Raw genomic sequence first — 19997 nt, forward strand, 5'->3', positions numbered from 1 at the left:
GGTTTCAACTTCATATTGCGTAAACTAGCAAAGTCCAAGTGTGACCTTCTACTCTGCCAGAGTTAGCGTTGCCAGTGTGAGTAACAATAGGAGTGATCTCCAGCTCTAGTCAAAGGTTCACAGGTTTGCTGCAGCTGTAGAGCATTCGCAATGGCAAACCAACAGTCTTCAAGGTGATTTGACTTGTCTAAATGATACCATTTTACAATGCAAGTTACAAATTAATGAACTTTCAGGCCAACTTGTCGAGTCCACATTAGTTTAGACTAAAATTGTTGTGTGTTTTGCGACTTGAGTAGCTGCACGTGAGCACGTTCTCATTTGACTCAACATTTGTTTTGATCAGGCTACGACTGGTTTGGGTTGCAGCAGTCTCGGTACTCTGTCAAGGTAACAAACTTAGCTACGTTTTAGACGATTATGATATGGTAAAGTGCTACAAATAGTGTGCAGTGGAACTGAGACGAATATCGGTGGGACATACTCTTCGAGTTACACTCTAACGCAAATCAATGGATCATACGCTGTCACCAAAGATCTTGTAGTGAGTAAGGGAGCCACAGTAACAATAGAGGCTGGTGTAGTCCTCAATTTCCAGGCAAGAGTTCGTCTGATCGTCAATGGCACACTCATTGCTAAAGGATCAAAGGAAGCTCCTATTGTTATGTACCATAATGCTACAATTGGTACCGACACAGGACTCATACGTCTGGTGGGAGGTAAGAATTTGAGAGAAGGTCGTGTTGAGGTGCTAAATGGTCAGAACTGGGGGACAGTATGTGATGATTATTGGAACACAGACAATGCAAAGGTTGTTTGTAGACAACTTGGATTTGGAAATCCAATCGAAGCGTCCACACGACGCTTTGGTTCAGGGTCTGGCGTTTTTGAATTAAACAATGTGAATTGTGATGGTGTGGAGAATTCGTTGCTAGACTGTCGTGCCGACCAATGGAACAGCAGTAAATGCAAACACTCGGAAGACGTGGGCGTCGTTTGTGGAGCAGGTAGTGTTGGATTCTGGGGTGGCATTGTGTTTGCCAACGAAAGTGTGACCGGAACAGTTGAACGTAGCGCATGGAAGTACCACAGTAATAGCGTACTTGAGAATGTTGAGATCATGAATGCTGGTGTGGCTATTGATACTATCAGACGATCCCAACCAGACCTTCAAGTGCCGGCGATCACCATCATGACTGCCAGTCCATCAGTCACCAATGTGACTATTATGCATAACAGACAGGTCGGAGTTCATTTGAATGCAGTTCACGGAAATGTCAAATTTGTTGGTTTATCGATTAAAAACAGCACAAGTAGTGGCATTACTGGATCGTGTTCTTGGCAGTTTGCATGCATTAGTTGCCAGGTAACTGTCCGTGGTGGCAGTGGTATTGATGTCACTAGGATACCTCTAAATCTTGATCTCCCTGATGTTGCTATGGTTCAAAGTTATTCTTTGGATTATAAAGGCTCTGCATCAAGCAATGTTCAATCATTCAGTGTTGGGACCGATGGCTTTTACGTCAATTTCACTGAAGCTAGTGCTCGAACAAACTATTACATTAGAGGTTTTGAAACAATGCCTGGTTATGGACTCTCAATTTTTTTCCAACGTTTGAAATTAAACAGAAACAGTATCAGAATAATTGATGGTGTAACTGGACAGCAAGTGTTGTATTGGTGGTATCGCTCTGCTATTCCGTCTGGAAGCTTATCTCTTACTTCTCATCAGTTGCTATTCTTTATTGACACGGATTACAGCTACGTTACAACAGGAGATATTTTTGCCTATATAGCACCATACAAACTGAGTAAGACACTAGTTTTGTATCTGACTGTATTTGTTTCATGTGCAATTTGTCTGCGTGTTAGGTGATCGTCTAGTCTCTATCGACAACAGTTTTGTCGGTAGAGTTGATGGTTTAAACAGCTTGTCGTCAGGAATTCGCTTGGCAGGATCTCTGGGAATTGTACACATTACCAGGTGTCGTGTGTTGGCCGCAAGAAGCAGTGGCATTCAGTTAAGTGGATCTGCTAGTGATGTGGTAGTATCAACTACAAGAGTAATCAATGGCACAGCAGCAGGTTCTGGTGTGGACCTTAATGGTGTTTATCTGAGTTTGTTAGATTTGTCTGAAGTGCATATTGAGGGATACAATTATGGAGTGAATGCAAGGACAGACAGCCAAGCTAATATCTCAATAAACAACTCACAGTTCAGGCGAAATCGCTACATTGGAGTGTATGTTAGGTGGTCACAACCATACATCTACAATTGGCCTCTGCTTTCTAACCAAAACTTAGAAATCACTCGTTCTACATTTGCAGATACTGTCACTAATCAAGGCTTATATGTTTATGCGTACGACTGGTACACAACTGCAAGTAAACGAGTTCAAATTTCTGACAACTTGTTTGAAAGGAATATGGGTGGTCTGTATTATGGACATGGCAGCCGTCATGTGACCAGCAACATACTAAGGAATACTTTCATCGACAATAATGGTGGTTGTTGTTCTGGAGCAATGTATGTTTCACCTCAATTCTACAATCCCAATTATCCACTATGGGTGGACATCATTGATGGAAACCAGTTCTTACGTAATTCAGGAGAGTATGTCGTCAAACTGCAGACTTCGACATCATTTAGTTCCTCTTATCAACTGGGTTCTGTGGTGGTATTCAGAAATAACAACATATCAGATAGCTCTGTTTTGCAATCTACAGTGTCAAACACTCGAAAGTCAACTCCACATGCTGTTCTTGATATTGTGGGTACCATGTTTGTGACTGCTTACCACAACAGATTTCATAACCCAAATGCTACGTTTGACCTAGCACTGCAAGCTGAAAGCATTTCATCTTTGGATCAAATCAATATTACACTAAACTGGTGGGGTACAGCTGATGAAGTGAAAATTCAAGAGCGAATATTTGACTTTGATGACAGAAACAATTTGGCTGTTGCCAGATATTTTCCATTCTTACTTTCTTCTTCACTTTCTGATGTAGCAAATTCTACTCATCCGAAGATGAACACTTCATTTATTAATGCTAACAATGAAATAGGAGGACAGTTGGCAGAAAATATAACTCTTGTGGCCTTCCGTGGCCCGTATATTGTTACACGTGATGTTACTGTATTGCCAGCTGCTGTATTGACTATTGAGGCGGGCACTGAGTTGAGATTTCAACCAAATGTGGGAATGCTGGTTGAAGGTCAACTGTTGACTAAAGGCTTACCCAATCAACCGGTTATATTCACTCGCTTTCAAAGCTCAAGTTTTCACAATAATGGATTGTTAATTGTACGGTTCAGAGATGGAAGATATTATAGCACAAGAGCTTATGGGATTCTAGAGTTGAACATTGAAGACACGTGGTACTCGGTATGTCTGAACTCTGAACAACGTCCTGACTACACGTCTATGTCTGCATTAGCTAAGGTTGTTTGTATGCAACTTGGTTATGACAGTGGTTACTTGAGCACCACTCACTGGTATCCCACTTTGGGCAAATCTGTTGTACTCAACTTCTGGTGTCCTCACAATGCTTCTGTGGTCAGTGACTGTACGTTTAATAGAAGCTTCTATTCAGCACAGTCAGACTGCCTTCGTGTTGCTTATCCCTCTTGTTACAGATCAAATTCATACCAACAATCTTCAGGATACCATTGGTCAGGAATTCGATTTGCTCCTACTAGTTCTGTTCCTTTAGCTAATGGTGTACATCAAGTTCCCATGTCACGACTGAGGTATACTGAGATCATTGGTGCCGGTCAGTGGACCTACAAGACTGTTCCTGCTATACAAGCATACTTTAGACCTCCAGAGACAATTGGTGTAACAATAAGAGATTGTGCTTCTACAGGAATGGAAGTTAGCTATTTGCATGAAGAGGCTAGAATTACTGGTTTGACAGTTGTGAACAGCAGGGGAGATGGTGTATCTGTGAGAAGACCAAGTGGGAAAAACTTGACCATTGATGCAATAACAGTTCATAATGTGACTGGCTATGGCATTCGAGTATATCGTTACAGTTCATCCCTCAATGGCAACACAGACTTTCAGTCTATTTGCTCAGATGTACACAACATATCCATAGATCCTGAAAATGGAGCTTATATTGGCATGTCTCAAGATGAACATTTACCTGGAATCACTTGTAGTGTTGTTTTATATGGTCCTCCTAACACAATTCTTTCTGTTCGATTGGTGACCTTGAGACTATATAATGATGATCGTCTCACTTTGAGAAATGGACCATTATCTTCTAGCCCTTCATGGCTGTCATTTAGTGGCTACCGTTCATCACTGAATGATCCATATCTTTCTTCTGGAAATGTTATTTTTGTAGAAGTCAGAACTGGAGGAAAGACTGGTGCTCCTGGGTTTAGTTTACACGTAGAAGCTCTCTCGTCTGCTCCTGTAGAACCGTTTGTCCACATTGTGAACAGTGCTGTAACCTCTAGTAGATATGGTGTTTACATTGGCTCACTCTATGATGACACTTTGATACACAACGTTACCATTGTTGACTCTACTCAACATGGTATTTATGTGTCATCACAATATGGCTTGTTGACTGTTTCTAAATGTCATGTGATCAATTCAAGAAGCACTGGAATTTATCATTCGTATGGTCGAAAGCCAATGAAGTTCATAGATAATCGACTTACAAACAACTCTCAGGGGATGTTTATACGTCCATACTATTACTATCATGACAGATGTGGCGTTCAAGTTGTAGGAAATGTAATAGTAGGTTCAAACAGAGAGGGATTGTATATCAATGCAGATGGAAGGAGCTCTTCTAATACACAGAATAAGTGTCCATGGGAAGTTTCAAATAATTTATTTGAATACAACAATGATGGCTTGCTGGCTTACTCATACAATCAGAGAGGTTTGCATTATGCATTGAATTTTACTGAAAATGTGTTTAATGCCAATAATGGCACAGCATTGAGACTAGACAGACGAGGCGACTGGTATGGGTTGATTACTGCTAATCAGTTTCATCATCATGCAAGCCGAACTGGAGGATCTGTTTTGGTGGAGGGAAGAGTTGAAGCACTGAATGTAACAGGTAACACTTTCAAATGGAACGGTGGCAAGTATGTAGTGAGACTAGCGTTGCTCAACTTCACTTCATTTCCTGTCATTTTCAGCAGTAATGAATTGTCAAATAACTACATCAACGAAACAGATACAATACCATTGGATAATCGGTCTGCCGTTTTGGTAGTTGGAATGTCAGATAAAGTTTTGATGAGAGATAATGTGTTTGATAATCCCGAGTCTCTGTTTGAGTTAGGAGTTGAGCTTCCTGTACAAAGTTCTACTGATCACACGATAGACGTTAGCTACAACTACTGGGGTACTGTAGATGAAAATAGAATTCGGGATCGAATTCATGACTTTGGCTACTGTTCTCGCTTGGCATCAGCAGATTTCTTTCCATATTTAACATCTGCAGTTGGGCTTCCAGTCTCCTCAACTATTTCTCGTACTACTGACATTGTCCGTCCTAATAGTATTATTAGAGGACGAGTGTTGGCAGACACAGTTATACCTTTATCTTATAGCCCATATGTTGTAACTGGAGATATATCTGTGTTACCTGGGAGGAAGCTTACCATTGAGGCAGGAGTTGAACTGCGGTTTAGTCATAATACTGGCATCCTGGTAGAGGGACAATTGGTAGCCAATGGAACTGATGCTGAGTCTATTAGAATGACAGATGACAGCTTTTTTGGTCTGAGCATTCGAATAGTAGGTGGACTGACGTTGCTTGAGGGCAGAGTGGAACTGTTTTACAATGGAATCTGGGGTCCCATATGTGTTGTTCAGAACCCTAATGGAAGGTATTATCGGACTAATCATGACTACTACAATACTCAAGTTGTCTGCCGTGAACTTGGACATTATGCAAACTATCGATTTCCCTTCTCAGATCCATCATTTGGATTGTCTAGTAATCCAGCCTGGTTGGGACATGTACTTTGTAGGGGAAATGAAGCTTCTTTGAGACAATGCACAAACTATGTCTTACAACAGTCTGACTGCCCATATGGACAGCTAGTGGCAAGGTGTAGCGACACAGGGCTCACTTCTGCAAGCAGAGATTTGCCTTTATTGCATTGGACTGGATTGCGATTTGCAGGCAGTGATCAGGAGATATCGACTATGAGGAACGTATTAATTGAAAGAGCAGGAATAGCCAACAGAGAGCAAACTCCTGCTATTCATATAGTGGGAAGGGAAGTTTATTTTTCTAAAGTACATGTAACTGACAGCTCATGGACTGGAGTAACAGTGACAAACTCACCATCAGTCCAACTGTCTAATTGTCACATTTCAAGAAATGATGGTAGTGGTGTTCGACTGGTCAATATGCCTGCTAGCTCAGTAAGAGGACTAACAAGCAAAGAGAACTCTAATCACGGGTTGTCACTGTCAGTAGATAGCCTACTACAGAGATTGTGGAACATACCTGTACCATCAAGTCATATTGTTGACATTTGCTCATATAACAACATTCCATTATCAACTTCAATGCCTTTTTATCTGAGATTCAATGCTGATCCTATACAGAGAAATGGAGGATATCGCACGTGTACTGCATCTATTCAATCTGATGCACAGCATGTTGTATCTGTACACATACTGGCTATCAAATTTAGAGAAACAAGTTCATATGTGACTGTGGATGGCAAAGATGTATACAGAAGGAGGGCCGTTCCATCTAACTTTCCTCTTCATTACACTGCATCAGTAGGATCATCTGTGAGGGTGCTAGTGTCAGCATACTTATACGACTATAACTATGAGCTTGATGAAAACTTCTTTCTAGCATACATACAGCGCCATCACACAGGTAAGTGAGTAAATTGCATGTTGTAGTCATTTGTTTGTGTTTCTTTTTTCTTATATAAATTCTTGATTTACTCATTTCCTTCTGGTTGCCATGCTGTAGTTGGTCTTTGAGTTTAACTTTTGCAACTAGTATTGCTGATTAGGTTTGTCAAACTTTACGTCTCATTACTTCACGGGTTTGTCTTTGACTGACAACTCACTGTCCGGATTGGCCATAAACTCTAGCTTGAGCAGTTATGAACGATTTGACGTAACACTTCTGAATTCCATTGTGACCAATAACAAGTGGAACGGCATTGATGTCAATACAACATGCAAGGGAATTCCCAACTATGGTTCTAATGTGCATACGTTTGATATCCAACGAAATTTCATCTCACAAAACGGACAGTTTACCACTGCCACGTATGGCTCTCGGTCTGCTGGTATTGCAATGCATATTGATCGATCAAATGTCATCATACAGAACAATGCATTTTGGAAAAACAAAGGAGGAGCAGTGAGTTTGAAGCTCGACTCTGATGTCCATAAGAGCAATGTCTATCTGTTTGATAACGACATTGAATGGAACACGGCAGGTCCTACAGTCAGTTTATCTGGAAGTAACGGTACGTCTGGTCCTTTAGTGTACATAGTTGGCAACAGAATCAGTCATAATTCAGCTGGAATTCAATACGACACACTGTCAATAGATAACATCGCTGCCAATGTGGTCAGGAATATTTTCTTCAATGATACCAGTCGTCACGTTATAAGATGGATTGTGGGTTCACGGTCGTCTGTTGGTGGACAGCAATGTGTAGACAATACTCTATACCTCAACATTGGACAAAAGCCAAACTATCGGTGGAGCGTGTATGCTGATGGAGTCGGTCCTCAGTACATGCAAAATTTGTTTAGCAATCCATCCAATCTGTACGAGTTTGTGTCTGGAACGGATAGAGAACAAGGTCATCATGATGCTAGAAATAACTGGTGGGGCACATCAGACTTGACACAAGCTGAAGCAAGAGTTCGAGATAAGAATGATCTGTCAAGCTCAGCAATCGTAGATATTAAGCCAATTGACAGTTCCTGGGTGGCTCAATCAGGTATCAAGTTTTACTGAGGCTGGAGATTAAAAACTGATGTGACACGTCATGTCATTTTTGTCTTGCAGCTTGTCCATTCGGCTGGGTTAAGTATATTTCCAACTGCTACTTGTATGTGGGTGGTGCTCGGAGTTGGCACTTGGCTAATACTTTTTGCCAGGTGATAATCCTTCAGTTTAACTAGATTACGTTGGGGTAGTTTATCTTTGTATTGCAGGATCTCAGTTCTCAGTTGGCTAGCACCCATTCTAGTTCTGTAGATGGATTTTTGCAAAGTGTCTCACCAATACCATTTGGTCTGACCAGCCCGGGTGTCTGGTTGGGGCTCTTTCGTGCAGCAAATGACACCTGGCAATGGACAGATTTCAGTCCAGTTTACTACTCTTCATGGGCTGATGGTGGAATGGGGGTAACTACTGGACAATGTCTAAAACTGGATACCACTGGTTGGCAATCTTTTGACTGTTCTTTGCCTTTTCCTTTTATTTGCAAGCAAGAGGCATCAAGTGAGTGATGAGTATTTGTTGATTTATTTATAGGAAATACTTGTGGTATTTGGACTTGATGGACTGTGTTTGCCTGTTTGACTTCTTTCCTTTGCCAACTTATTTTGTTAAATTGTATTGTTGCAATGTACTGAGTATATGGATAAAAGAAGAACCACATGTAACAGACGAAACCTGACAGAGAATTGGTAGAGACAGACAAAATTAACTAATGGTTGTTTACTGCATAGGTGATTGTCCAAATGGTTGCTCACTGCATGGATCGTGTGACAGACAGACTCTGAGTTGTTTGTGCAATCGAGGCTGGAGTGGTGATGACTGTAGTGAATTTCACTGTAATGATGTGAACAGCTGCTCGGGATATGGTTATTGTGTTGGACCCAATCAGTGCCGTTGCAGGGTTGGATGGAGAGTAAGTGTTGTTGTGTTCTTGTGTAATGGTCAAGCATAACTTCTTAAACGTTTAGGGTCGGGCTTGTACGACTACTTACTGCAGCTTGTACACAACTTGTCATGCCTGCAGTCGTCGGCCTGGCTGTGGATGGTGTGATGAACGGCAAGAGTGCATTCCTGGTCTGTCTGATAAGCCTGACAAGGAGCTTTGTGCCAGTTGGTTTTATTACGCATGTTATTCTCCTGTCAGCAGCACTCAGTGTTCACCTAGAATCAGAGTGAGAATTCAGTGTTTGTGTTTGAGAGAGGTTGTGATGTAGTTGATGTTTACAGAATATTGGCTGTGATGCTTCATGTGATTCCTCTGTACCAACGAGCAGCAATGAAACTTGCCAACATTGTCATGACATTGAAAACTGTTATCATCAAAATGCTGTAAGATGACTTGTAGTATTGCTATAATGGTTAGTGTATTGTTATTAATTTAGAGTGCATGTCGCAGCTGGGATGAAGATCGCTGCCCGTATGGTCGAGTTACACCTGACTATGGCCAAGGTTCACACGGTCCCAAAATCCCCAGTCACCTTCCATTTCCGTCATCTAATAATTTTCAGCCAGTGAAACGTCATGCTGGTAAACCTCACATTGACCGACGCTCTTCCGTTGACCTCTTTTCAGATATCAGAGTTGTTCAGCCAAATCAAGTGATTTTCAGAATGCTGGCAAAAATGACTGCAACAGGTAGTGATACAAACGAAGCTCTGTTTTTCACCAAACCACCAATACAATTGGTCCCTGGACGCATTCTGGCGAGCTCTCAAAGTGGAGGAATTTTAGACAAGGTTATTGCTGTGTCGTCTATTGGTACTTACCAAATTATCAAGACTATTCCTGCATCATTGGAAGACGTCATCAAGTATGCTGACTTTACTGAACAAGTACAACTAACAAGTCTCATTCATAAGTCAGCCATAGAGCATCTTCCTGAACCGGATGCTCTACAGAACATCATTGGTGCCAACACTCCTTCTCTTGAAGGCGCACCAATTACATATGTTGTTCCAACAAATGTTGCAATCTACAAATGTGTTGGAGACTATAGCAGTGGAACATACATGATTGTGTTACCCAAACAATCGGCTGCTACTCTTGCACTTGACAATGGTGAAGGGATTGTAAGTATACAGAGCTCAGGATTTATAGAAATTGTGCAGTCTGTAACCTCATCGGGTGGTCATACATTAGTTCACACAACTCTAGCTGATTGCACTCAATCAAGAGCTCCTGTACAAGTCAAGTTTGACATCACAACTACTGGCTCTTCTTCTACATCTGTCACTCCATCAATAACTGGACTTGGTGGTGATGGAACGTTGGGTTTGTTGATCTACAAAGACTATTTACCTTCTAGTTTAGACATTTCTGTTGGTGATGCTGTGGTTGGCCGTCCAAGTGGTCCATTGGCTGGTTATGTTAAGAGCTACTTTGACTCTGCAGACACTACTCTGACATACATTGAACTGGATCCAACAAGCGGTATCGGAAGACCTGCATGTCGACCAGACGAGGATCTTGGTGTTGTTATTGGTGGAGGGTTGGGACCTGTTGTGATTGGAGCAGGTCTTGTTAATGTTGATGGTCTTGACATCGGCCCAATTGATGAATTTGACTCTGACACAGAAGGGACAATTGCAAAGACTTGGTGCAACAGAACAGGAACAACACCATTTGTTCTTCATCAAATCATCCAATCTCAAGTATGTATGCCACGTATTTTCCACAGTAGCATTCAATAGACAATTTGTATATTTTACAGATTTCTACTGTAGGCGATTTGCAAGCTGAGCTAAAAGTTGCTTATGCCCCCGACCTTGTGATGACTCTGAGAAGCAATCACACTAGTCCTTTCCTGTCTAAGATTGGTTTTCAGTTTAGCGGTGAGGCAGTGCTGGGCACCAAGACAAAAGTCAATGTTGACTCAACAGGGTAACTTGTACATATCAGTCTCACAGTATGCAGCTATTGTAAACAATCATTTGTGTTTAGTTCAAGTAACTTTGTTGGGCCGGTAGGAATAGAGGCGACTCCTGCTTGGCACCAGTCGTCATCATTCTGTATAGACGTGGGTCCCATCTGCATTCCCGGTCGTCTTCTATTCTCTGCCAACTTTTCATTTGCTATTGATTATGCAGTAAGAATTTGATCTTGCATTTTGCTTGCTGATGGCCTACGTATAACAAATATCAATATCCCTGTCTTGTAGCTGGCTAGTTCTGCTCAATTTGCATTCACTCAGGAATATGAATCCACCGGGATATTGCAGGTGGGCATACAGTGGCGTACAAACATTGGGTATGAATACGACAAAACGGTGAGTCTTCCAATTTGAAGTTAATGTATTTGGCGTGTCCTATTCAATAGGTTGGTTAATATTAGGTAAATATGAAAGCTCATCAAGAGCTGCCTTCAGGAACATTTACCTCTAGCAGCCAAGCTACAGGTCGATCTGCTTCATTTACGGCAGCATTAGTTCCTTCTCTTGGAATAGAATGGCCACTTACCTATACACTGCCTGACTACGTTGATACTAACGTTCCTGTTTTCATCGCGAGTAAAATTGGATCGAGTTTCATTGCCTCTTCTGTATCATCTTCATTCAGTGCAGACTTTCAGCCAAAACTGGTGGGTCGATGGAAAGCAAGTGAATGCACGGATGGCTGTGAACTTGATCAAGTGAGCTGATGATTTGGTATTGATCAGGGCGTTTTGATTTACTTTAGTATGGCACTTCTGTAGAAACTGGGCGTAGATATCCTGGCAGGGATTGAAGAGGTGGGTGCATTGAGCACTCTAGACTTGCGCTATCTCAAGTCTTCTAAGTCTCTTCAACCTTGGAAGTCAGCAGAACTCGTAGACGTCGTTACGGGCTTGTGTTTACAACAGTTGTCATCTTGTGCTTGCAATTGCCCTGGGAATGCCCCTTGTCAAAGCTATAGCACTGTCAACTTGTGTCAAGCTTGCGCATGTGCCGGTACTCCATCTTGCTCATGTGTCCAACCTTGTCCTTCCGGTACAACAGAAGTCAAGGATATAACGGGGACGATTGGCTGTAAATGTCGTTGCTCAGACTTTGTATTCGCTGATTTGAGCATAAACGGCTCTTGCCAGGTAACTGTATCACATTTACTAAATTGGTCATTTGACTGAATATTCATGATGTCAACTAGTGTGGCTGCATCTGCGATGATGGTAGCACCAGTGTCATTAGACCAGATGGGCGCTGTGATTGCTCTTGTAAGTGCAGCAACTGTGAAGATTCGACTTTGGGACCGAGCGGATGCAACTGTCTCAATGACATGTAATTTTGTTTCTCAATTATACTCTACCTTGTCATTAATGTTTTGGTTTTAGCTGTCCAACTTGTGCAGAAGGTTTGAAACCAGTTTGGCAAGATTGTGTGTGTAGTTGTCAGTCAAAGCAAGGACGCGGAGGATTACCACCCGTTTGTGCTGATGGCTGGAAGGGACCATTCTGCGATGTACCAGACTGTAGTCCTTGGCCATGTGAGTATCTCTACTTATCATGAACTTTGTGTTTATATTTACTTGTTTTGTTAGTTTGCTCTGATAACGGCCATTGTACAATTCCATTTGGAGACAGTGCAGACAGGCACCCGTATTGTGTTTGTGATGAGCAGTGGATAGGATCTGGATGTCACATAGCCCGCCCTCGACCAGGTGGTGGAGATCCTCATTTACAAACACTAGACGGTATGATTGTGAACAACCGTACATGTTCTAGTTTCTAATATTTAATGTATTGTAGGTATTAGTTACGACTTCTTTGATATTGGAGAGTTTTGGTATTGCAAGAGCAAACGTAACGACTTTGGCATGTCGACACGATTCTTTAAGTATCAACGTGCCTCTCTCATCGGAGCTGTAGCTGTGAAAGCAGGTTTTAGTGTAGTCACTATTACAACTCCTACTCAAGCAAGTTCTACTGATCTACCATTGCTTAGGTTAAGTTGAATAATGTTAGTTGCGGATACAGTTTATTGATTGTTCTTGTTTAATATTTGTAGAATCAATGGTGGTTTGGTTGTTTTGACTAATGGCTTGATGTTGGATTTGGATAATGAGCAAGTGCACGTTGAAGCCGTTCTGTTCAGCAATGGTAGCATGGAAAGCAGCAATGACAATAGTGGCAGTAGTGTAGCGCTGATTGCGTTTCAGTATGCCAGTGGTGTCTCTGTGACCATTGACGTGCGTTACAGTCATGGCATGCAGCGTCAATTCATCAACATACTGTTCTCACCAACTGCCTCGTTCAAACGCTCTACTGAAGGTTTGTGCGGATATATGGACGGAGAAATGAGCAATGATCTGGTGGGATACAACGGAGATTTATATAATAGAACAAATATACTTGACTTTGCCAAATCATGTTAGTTATTATCAATATGATAGACTGTGACACATCAAGAATCTAACAGACTGGGTTTGTATTGTTAGGGCGAATCAATACAACGTTCAGTGGTTCTGGTTTAAATGGCACGTGGTCATGGAATCACTCCAACTTCCACAAGGATGACAAATTGGACATTACGTACACTGATCCCAACTTTGTTCCTGCTTATAATATCAATGACTTGCAATTGGATTCTACTAGCATCACGGTTAGAATGTTTATGTTGAAGGCGAGACTTAATTTTGTTATTGAGTTTTGCTGTGGTATTTCTGCAGATGGCACGATCTGTGTGCTCTCAACTTGGACTGAGTGGAGTGAGGCTTGACGAGTGCGTTTTCGATGTTGCAGTGACTAATGATACATCACTGGCAGAACAAGAAACATTCCAGATTGGTGAGGAAAGGCTTTCACTGTCAGTTTATACCACGACAGTAAGAATGGGTTTGTTTGGCAGGGTGTCCAACTCAATGTTCTGGCAAGGGTCGCTGTGTCAATGATTCTTGTGTGTGTCTGGCCGGATGGTTTGGAGATGACTGTAGTACAGGTAGTTATGACAAAACAATATAATACATTAAACTGTACAATACTATTTTTGATTTACAATACTGATTGTATTACGTGTAGGATCATGTGCCAACTGTAGTAGAAATGGTGAGTGTGTGTCTGGCTTCTGTCAATGTCATTTTGGTTGGGACGGACCTCACTGTGATATTCCAGGTATTTAGCACAAATTGATATATTGATCACCGGTTGTAAGCAGGAATTGTCTACAGCAACTTGCTATGGAGTTGAAAACTGCACGAGTCCTTTACATGGTCTGTGCAAGGCCAAAGATGTGTGTGAGTGCACACCAGGATTTATAGGGATCACGTGCAACGAGAGAGCTGTGTGTCGTAACGTGAATGAATGTTCTGATCATGGAGTGTGTGTTGATCATGACAAGTGCAAGTGTGATGTTGGATGGTCAGGAAGCAACTGTAGCGTCTTCTCGTGTGAAGCGAACGGATACTGCAGCGGTAAAGTACTTGACTATTGATTTGTTGTTGACACACTAAAATATCTCCGTGTGATATGTGATAGGTCATGGTTCATGTGTTGGTTTTGATGTTTGTCTCTGTGACGTCGGTTGGGGTGGTAGAAGTTGTGCTCTTCCTCTTTGCACTAGTTTAAACGATTGTTCTGGAAACGGAGACTGTACATCTCCTGGAGTTTGTAGTTGCTATAATGGTTATACACGAGACGACTGTTCTGTTCCTGACCGCTGTCCTCGACTCAATGATTGTTCTTCTAACGGTTTGTGTGTCTCACAGAACGGAGTGGATGTGTGTAGATGTTTTCCAGGTTATAAAGGACGAAACTGCAGCGAGTCGTCATGCGCAGGCAGAAATGATTGCTCTGGTCACGGCAAGTGTATCGAAGTGGATCTGTGTCAGTGTGATTATGGATATACGGGAGATGATTGCAGCAGTTATTCGTGCGAACGACATCGATTCTGTTCGGGTCAGTCTGCTCTAAGTGATATTGAGTGCTTTTCTTTGTGTGTAACTAATTTAAATTTTGATATTGTGAAGGTCGTGGTCGTTGTGTGTCACTGGACAAATGTACGTGTGACAGCAAGTGGAGCGGTGCAGCGTGTGACGTGCCTGACTGTTCTGGAGTTAGAAACTGTACCAATTCGACTCAAGGAACTTGCATCGGCCCAGATACGTGTCTGTGTGCAGCTCATTATGATGGCAGCGATTGTAGCATTTTGGCTGGGCCGAACATCAACCCACCGGTATTCAGTCAGTCTGTTTTCGTCGTTACAGTGGCTAGTGATTCTCTAGTGGGAACTCCCGTCTTAACAAAATCAGCTTTAGACAAAGACTCGGGAAAGAACGGTCGTCTTACTTACACAATCATCAGCTCCAACAATGATCATTCCTACTTCAAAGTTGACCGCAACACGGGACACGTCAAGACAGCCAAGTCGGTCAGTGACCGGCAAGGAACATTACTCGTTTTCACGTTAGCTGCAACGGATAGCGGGGTACCTTCTCTTGCTTCTTCAGTAAAAGTGAAAGCTTCTGTCTTTCCACCCAACCAATATTGTCCGACGTTTAGTGAATTTCCTAATACGGTTGTTGTGTCTGAATTGGCTTTGCCTGGTACTTCTGTTGTGAATTTGACAGCAACTGACTTGGACGGTAAGGACACTTCTGCCGGTAATGTGACATTTTCACTCATTGGGAATAAAGATTTCTCAATCGATTCTCAGTCTGGTGAGATAACAACTGAGGGGATGCTGACGGCCGAAGCTTACAGTTTGACTGTCGTTGCTTCTGATCAAGGAAGTCCACAATGCAACAATAAAGCCATCATTAACGTTCGCGTCCATTCTACTAACACGGCTCCTGTTTGTAATCCTTCAAGTGTGGCTACTTCGTTGCCTTATGATGTTGCTGTGGGTACGATTGTATTCGAACTGCGGGCTTTCGACCCTGACAATGGAAGTGATGGACAACTTAGCTCCTACATTTCCAATTTTAGATCAACATTCCTCAATAATGTGTCTCCTTTCAGACTCGTTGAGAGAAATGGTGTGGTCTATGTAGAAGCCACGTCATCTCTTGCTCAGCCTTCTGGAAGTAACTCAGTCTACTATGATGCATTTTTTCAAGTAAACGTACGGGACTCGGGAACACGGCCCAAGTCATGCAGCTACTCTGCAGCCGTCGTCGTCACGCAGAGGTTTCAATTTAGACATTTAATGGTATCTTCTGCGCTGCATGAAGATGTGACTAAGGGAACCGTTGTGGTAACGAATCCATCTCTGCAGCTAGTGACCAACGTCAGTAATGTGAAATATGAATTGTTCGACGCTTATCATCTTCCCATTGACATCAATACTACAACTGGAATATTAACGGTCTCCAAGTCACTCAACTACGAAGAAGTTAAAGACTACAACGTGAGCGTTGTTGCTAAGACTGACCAGATACCGGGAGCATTTGCTGTCGCTTCTTTGTCGATAAACGTTCAAGATGTGAACGACAATCCACCTCGATTTTCCTTTTCTCGCTACACTGTCTATGTCCGAGAAGACGCAGCGGGAGGGAGGAGACTTTTATCTCTCACAGCTACAGACGTAGACTCCGTTGGAGGTCCTGTTTCATACACTGTCACTTCAAAAACTCAACAGAACGCCAGTAGTGTGTTTATTGTCAGTCAATCGAATGGAGGTGTTGATTTGACATTAGCGAGAGGAGAATTGCTGAACTACCAAACGACTCCGTTTTATGAAATCGTTATTAAAGCTTTTGATAGCGCAGATGCACGTTTGTTTAGTGAAACGTCAATTCGTGTTGTGGTGGAGGCGGTCGTCTTCTCTCATCCCTTCTTTATGGACCGATTATACCGTGCGGAAATATCAGAAAATTTACCAAATGGCAATTTGGTACTACACGTGGAAGCTCTCGTTAATGACAAGTCAAGTGGCGCGGTATCATACAGACTGACCGATCAACGGTCATCACCGACAATGAAACGTGTCGAGGCATTCGGCATCACCGACAATGGCCACATTCAAGTATCCAACTCATCTCTGCTCGACTACGAGAACGTGAAAGAAATTCATCTTACCGTGATTGCATCTCTAGCGGGGACGCGCTTGCGCACGGCCGAGACCGCCGTCACCGTCTCACTCGACGACATCAATGACAATCGTCCACAATTTGCGAGTCAACAATATACCGGCACGATCTCTATTGATGATCCCGTTGGCACGACCATCGTCACAGTGACGGCAACCGATGCAGATTCTGGTATTAACTTATTCTATACTTTCTACTCACTTTTGTATACTAACATGTTTTACAGGTTCCAATTCTATGGTCACATATGATTTGGTAGTGGGAGACACCGATCAACCAATAAGTGTGACTTCTTCTGGTGTCGTCATTCTCAGTCGGTCTCTCGATGCCAGCGTATCCGAACGATACCTGTTGACGGTTGTAGCACATGATGACGGTCAGCCGTCTTTATCCAGCACCGCTTCTGTCCAAGTTACCGTCCAGTGTTCCTCCTCTGGTCGGTGCCCGCTACAATCACCAAGTTCAGAGTCAGGTAAGCTAAGGTATATTGTAGAGAGTAAGTGGAACGACGCCGTTTTTGTTGATGATATGCTACTAATATGTATTTAGATTCAGCACACTTTATACACTTGCTTAATGTTTCAGGTGTATCGCTTCCAGTTGTCATTGGAGGGTCCGTCGGTGGTATTGTGGTGTTCACTGCCATTGTCATAATCCTTGTTCTTGTCGTAAGAGCACGGCGAACAGAGAACGGAAGCAGAAATAGCAACGAAACGGCAATTTCGTTAAAGTAATTCCGTACTGCAAACATCATAATAATGAAATGTTTATTCTTTTGTTTTCTAATTATAGAAATGCTAGGTCTGTTCGAGAAACGAACGTCATCGAAAATTATGCCAATCCGTTGTACCAACATTCACATCGACAGGAAGGCATCGAATATGAGAGCGTAGACGACAGTAAGAGGACACCTACCGCACCTAAAAAACCACCGGTTACGAGCATTGCTAAGAACGAGTACACCGCAGTGAGATATGACTCTCAGTCACCCGAGTTGTTAGAGATGCGTTGTTCTGCGGATGTTGTGGAGGACCAGCTGTAGCAGAATGCGAATACGGCTAGACAAGACGCTGTTTATTCTAGAATATCGCTACCCGCCTTTGAATGTTTGACACGCTGCTTAACTCTTTGATTGCATGCACTGAAGAAACGTTAGCTGTCTTGTTATAGTCTACATGTATTGTTACAAACGTTCGATTCGTGTCTGGAGCTTCGAATCCAACCTAACTTGCGCGGTAATACCGGGAGAAATTTTCACGAGTCATCTCTGCAGTCTTTAATTCTAGGGGCAAGAACTTCACTTGTGATCTCTACAGGTTGAGATCAACAGCACGTGGTTTGGTTGATGTCGCACACACTCGCTGTCTACTCCATGCAGAAGTTGGCACATTCCAAACTGCTAGGCGTTTGATTCCATACAAGCAACAAAATAGCATAGCAGAAAGAAATGTAGGCCCGCGAACGATCACTGCATTGAACAACAGACCTAGCCATGATGACGAATAGCACACACGCAGTCAGGTTTGTCTACTTGCATGAACACACCTGCAACCTGCTCTAATTCTTGCATCCATGCCTACATACGATTTAAGCTAGAGCGCGGCCCCGTTCCTCCAACACCGTCATTTTCCGGACGCGAGTTCTCAGTTATCCGTTTTAGAACGCAGTCTCTATCTACCACATCATAAATATAGGTATCCAAGTTGTTATTGAGCACACCAAAAGAGAGCATTGTACCTCTTCTCTGCTTAGAGTGAGATTGAAAACTGTGCGAATCCTTGCATACCCGGGAGGTAACCACGTTCACCGGACACTCATTGCGATAGAACATTTTGAAGTTTATTTGTTGGGAAATCAAGTCACAGTATACACTGATCATCACGCACTTGTCTCGGCTTTTCTGACACACTTGGAGAGTCAGACAAGAGGGCTTTCGGCACGCTGATATTCAAGGCTTTCACGATTCTTGCCCCAAGTTACGTTTGCAGTATACGCCAGATCATGCAAACACTGTGGCTGATGCTTTATCGCGATTTCCCAGCGAAGGTAAAGTACTAGATCTTTATCTGTGAAAGTCACAAGAGTGATACAGTGCTGGAGAGTGTACAGAAACAACAGAGGAACGATGAAGACATAAACCAACTGATAACCTATCTAGATTGCAGGGGTTTCCCTATAGCGCGTCGCCAAGGCGCTGTGCCGCGCTGTGGTGATGGCGCTATGGTGATGGCGCTATGGTGATGACTGTATCTCAAATGATGGTTGCTATGGAATGCCAAAAGTTACTTGACCGCACAGCACGTAATTTTATCTGCCCAAAGCGCAATTACTTGATGGCAGAGCAGCATCCAATTATCTACAGGGTTACAAGTCTGTTGCGCGTTGACCTGACATTAGTCCCAGCTCACCACACCTACAGCTTTGTAATTGGCATTTCCTCAACGCAACCTTGTACACATAATCCTGTAGATAACTAGGTGCTTGTCTGCCGTCAAGTAGATTTGGGCAGATAATTACCTGTTGTGCAGTCAAGTAGCTTTTGTTTTTATTGTCAACCCTCATTTGAGGTAACTGTTTACTGTGTGTGAGGTCTTTAGATCATTCTTGTTTAGTGTATCCTAACAGATCGATTTACAGAGTGTAACCACTCAACTGGAATAACAATTATAAAATTTCACATAGTAAGCTGTACAAGTTCAGTTAAATGTCAGCTAACATGACCTGTAGTCTATATGATCTAACAGTTGTGTTGATGATAAAAGACAGTGATGCATATCACCTTGACCAAGTGACTATCCATGTGGCATGTGTTCCTGCCACACTATCATGACATTTATGTCAGTGGCTACACCAATAAGTCTGACAATCATTAATTAATTAAAGTTACTTCTCCTGTTTAAGATAAGATCTCAGTGGCTAATTAATATTAATAAAATGCCGCGCTGTTATTAATTCCTGGGGGAACCCCTGGATTGTAAGAGCTCCCTATTGATCCACGTGATAGGGATAGAGTACTTAGTCAAGCAC

General features: G+C 42.5%; 2 protein-coding genes and 1 long non-coding RNA gene across 3 annotated transcripts; all 3 read left to right on the forward strand.

Moving 5' to 3' along the window:
* Positions 1-150: 150 nt before the first annotated feature.
* LOC134192497 (protein bark beetle-like) lies at positions 151-9025 on the forward strand. The gene is made up of 9 exons (XM_062661236.1): positions 151-173; positions 347-390; positions 447-1811; positions 1873-6879; positions 7022-7969; positions 8038-8129; positions 8187-8378; positions 8875-8887; positions 8943-9025. Exons 1-9 carry the CDS (start codon positions 151-153, stop codon positions 9023-9025), a joined length of 7767 nt encoding a protein of 2588 aa, XP_062517220.1.
* Positions 9026-9032: 7 nt separating this feature from the next.
* On the forward strand, positions 9033-9543 carry LOC134192577 (uncharacterized). The gene is made up of 3 exons (XR_009971946.1): positions 9033-9146; positions 9202-9303; positions 9357-9543. It is a non-coding gene; the product is annotated as an uncharacterized LOC134192577 (long non-coding RNA).
* A 2-nt stretch (positions 9544-9545) lies between these two features.
* Positions 9546-18036, forward strand: LOC134192498 (uncharacterized). Its single transcript, XM_062661237.1, has 21 exons — positions 9546-10598; positions 10655-10854; positions 10915-11059; positions 11132-11239; positions 11305-11601; positions 11665-12036; positions 12096-12226; positions 12280-12431; positions 12486-12638; positions 12694-12889; positions 12953-13314; positions 13383-13546; positions 13614-13731; positions 13793-13882; positions 13963-14055; positions 14112-14354; positions 14419-14838; positions 14910-17141; positions 17197-17442; positions 17556-17700; positions 17763-18036. The coding sequence occupies exons 1-21, from the start codon at positions 9585-9587 to the stop codon at positions 18010-18012; spliced, it is 7131 nt and encodes a 2376-aa protein (XP_062517221.1). The 5' UTR covers positions 9546-9584; the 3' UTR covers positions 18013-18036.
* Positions 18037-19997: the final 1961 nt, after the last annotated feature.

Source organism: Corticium candelabrum, chromosome 16, assembly GCF_963422355.1.
Source record: "Corticium candelabrum chromosome 16, ooCorCand1.1, whole genome shotgun sequence".
NCBI lineage: Eukaryota > Metazoa > Porifera > Homoscleromorpha > Homosclerophorida > Plakinidae > Corticium > Corticium candelabrum.

Excerpts from the sequence above, each read along its gene's own strand:
- LOC134192497 (XM_062661236.1), top strand. The coding sequence starts at position 151 with ATGGCAAACCAACAGTCTTCAAG. Across the intron at positions 174-346 it reads GCAAACCAACAGTCTTCAAG|GCTACGACTGGTTTGGGTTG; the intron begins GTGATTTGACTT and ends TGTTTTGATCAG. Across the intron at positions 7,970-8,037 it reads TTCCTGGGTGGCTCAATCAG|CTTGTCCATTCGGCTGGGTT; the intron begins GTATCAAGTTTT and ends TTTGTCTTGCAG.
- LOC134192498 (XM_062661237.1), top strand. The coding sequence starts at position 9,585 with ATGCTGGCAAAAATGACTGCAACAGGTAGTGATACAAACGAAGCTCTG. Across the intron at positions 10,599-10,654 it reads GAACAGGAACAACACCATTT|CATTCAATAGACAATTTGTA; the intron begins GTTCTTCATCAA and ends TTTCCACAGTAG. Across the intron at positions 11,602-11,664 it reads ATGGCTGTGAACTTGATCAA|AAACTGGGCGTAGATATCCT; the intron begins GTGAGCTGATGA and ends GCACTTCTGTAG.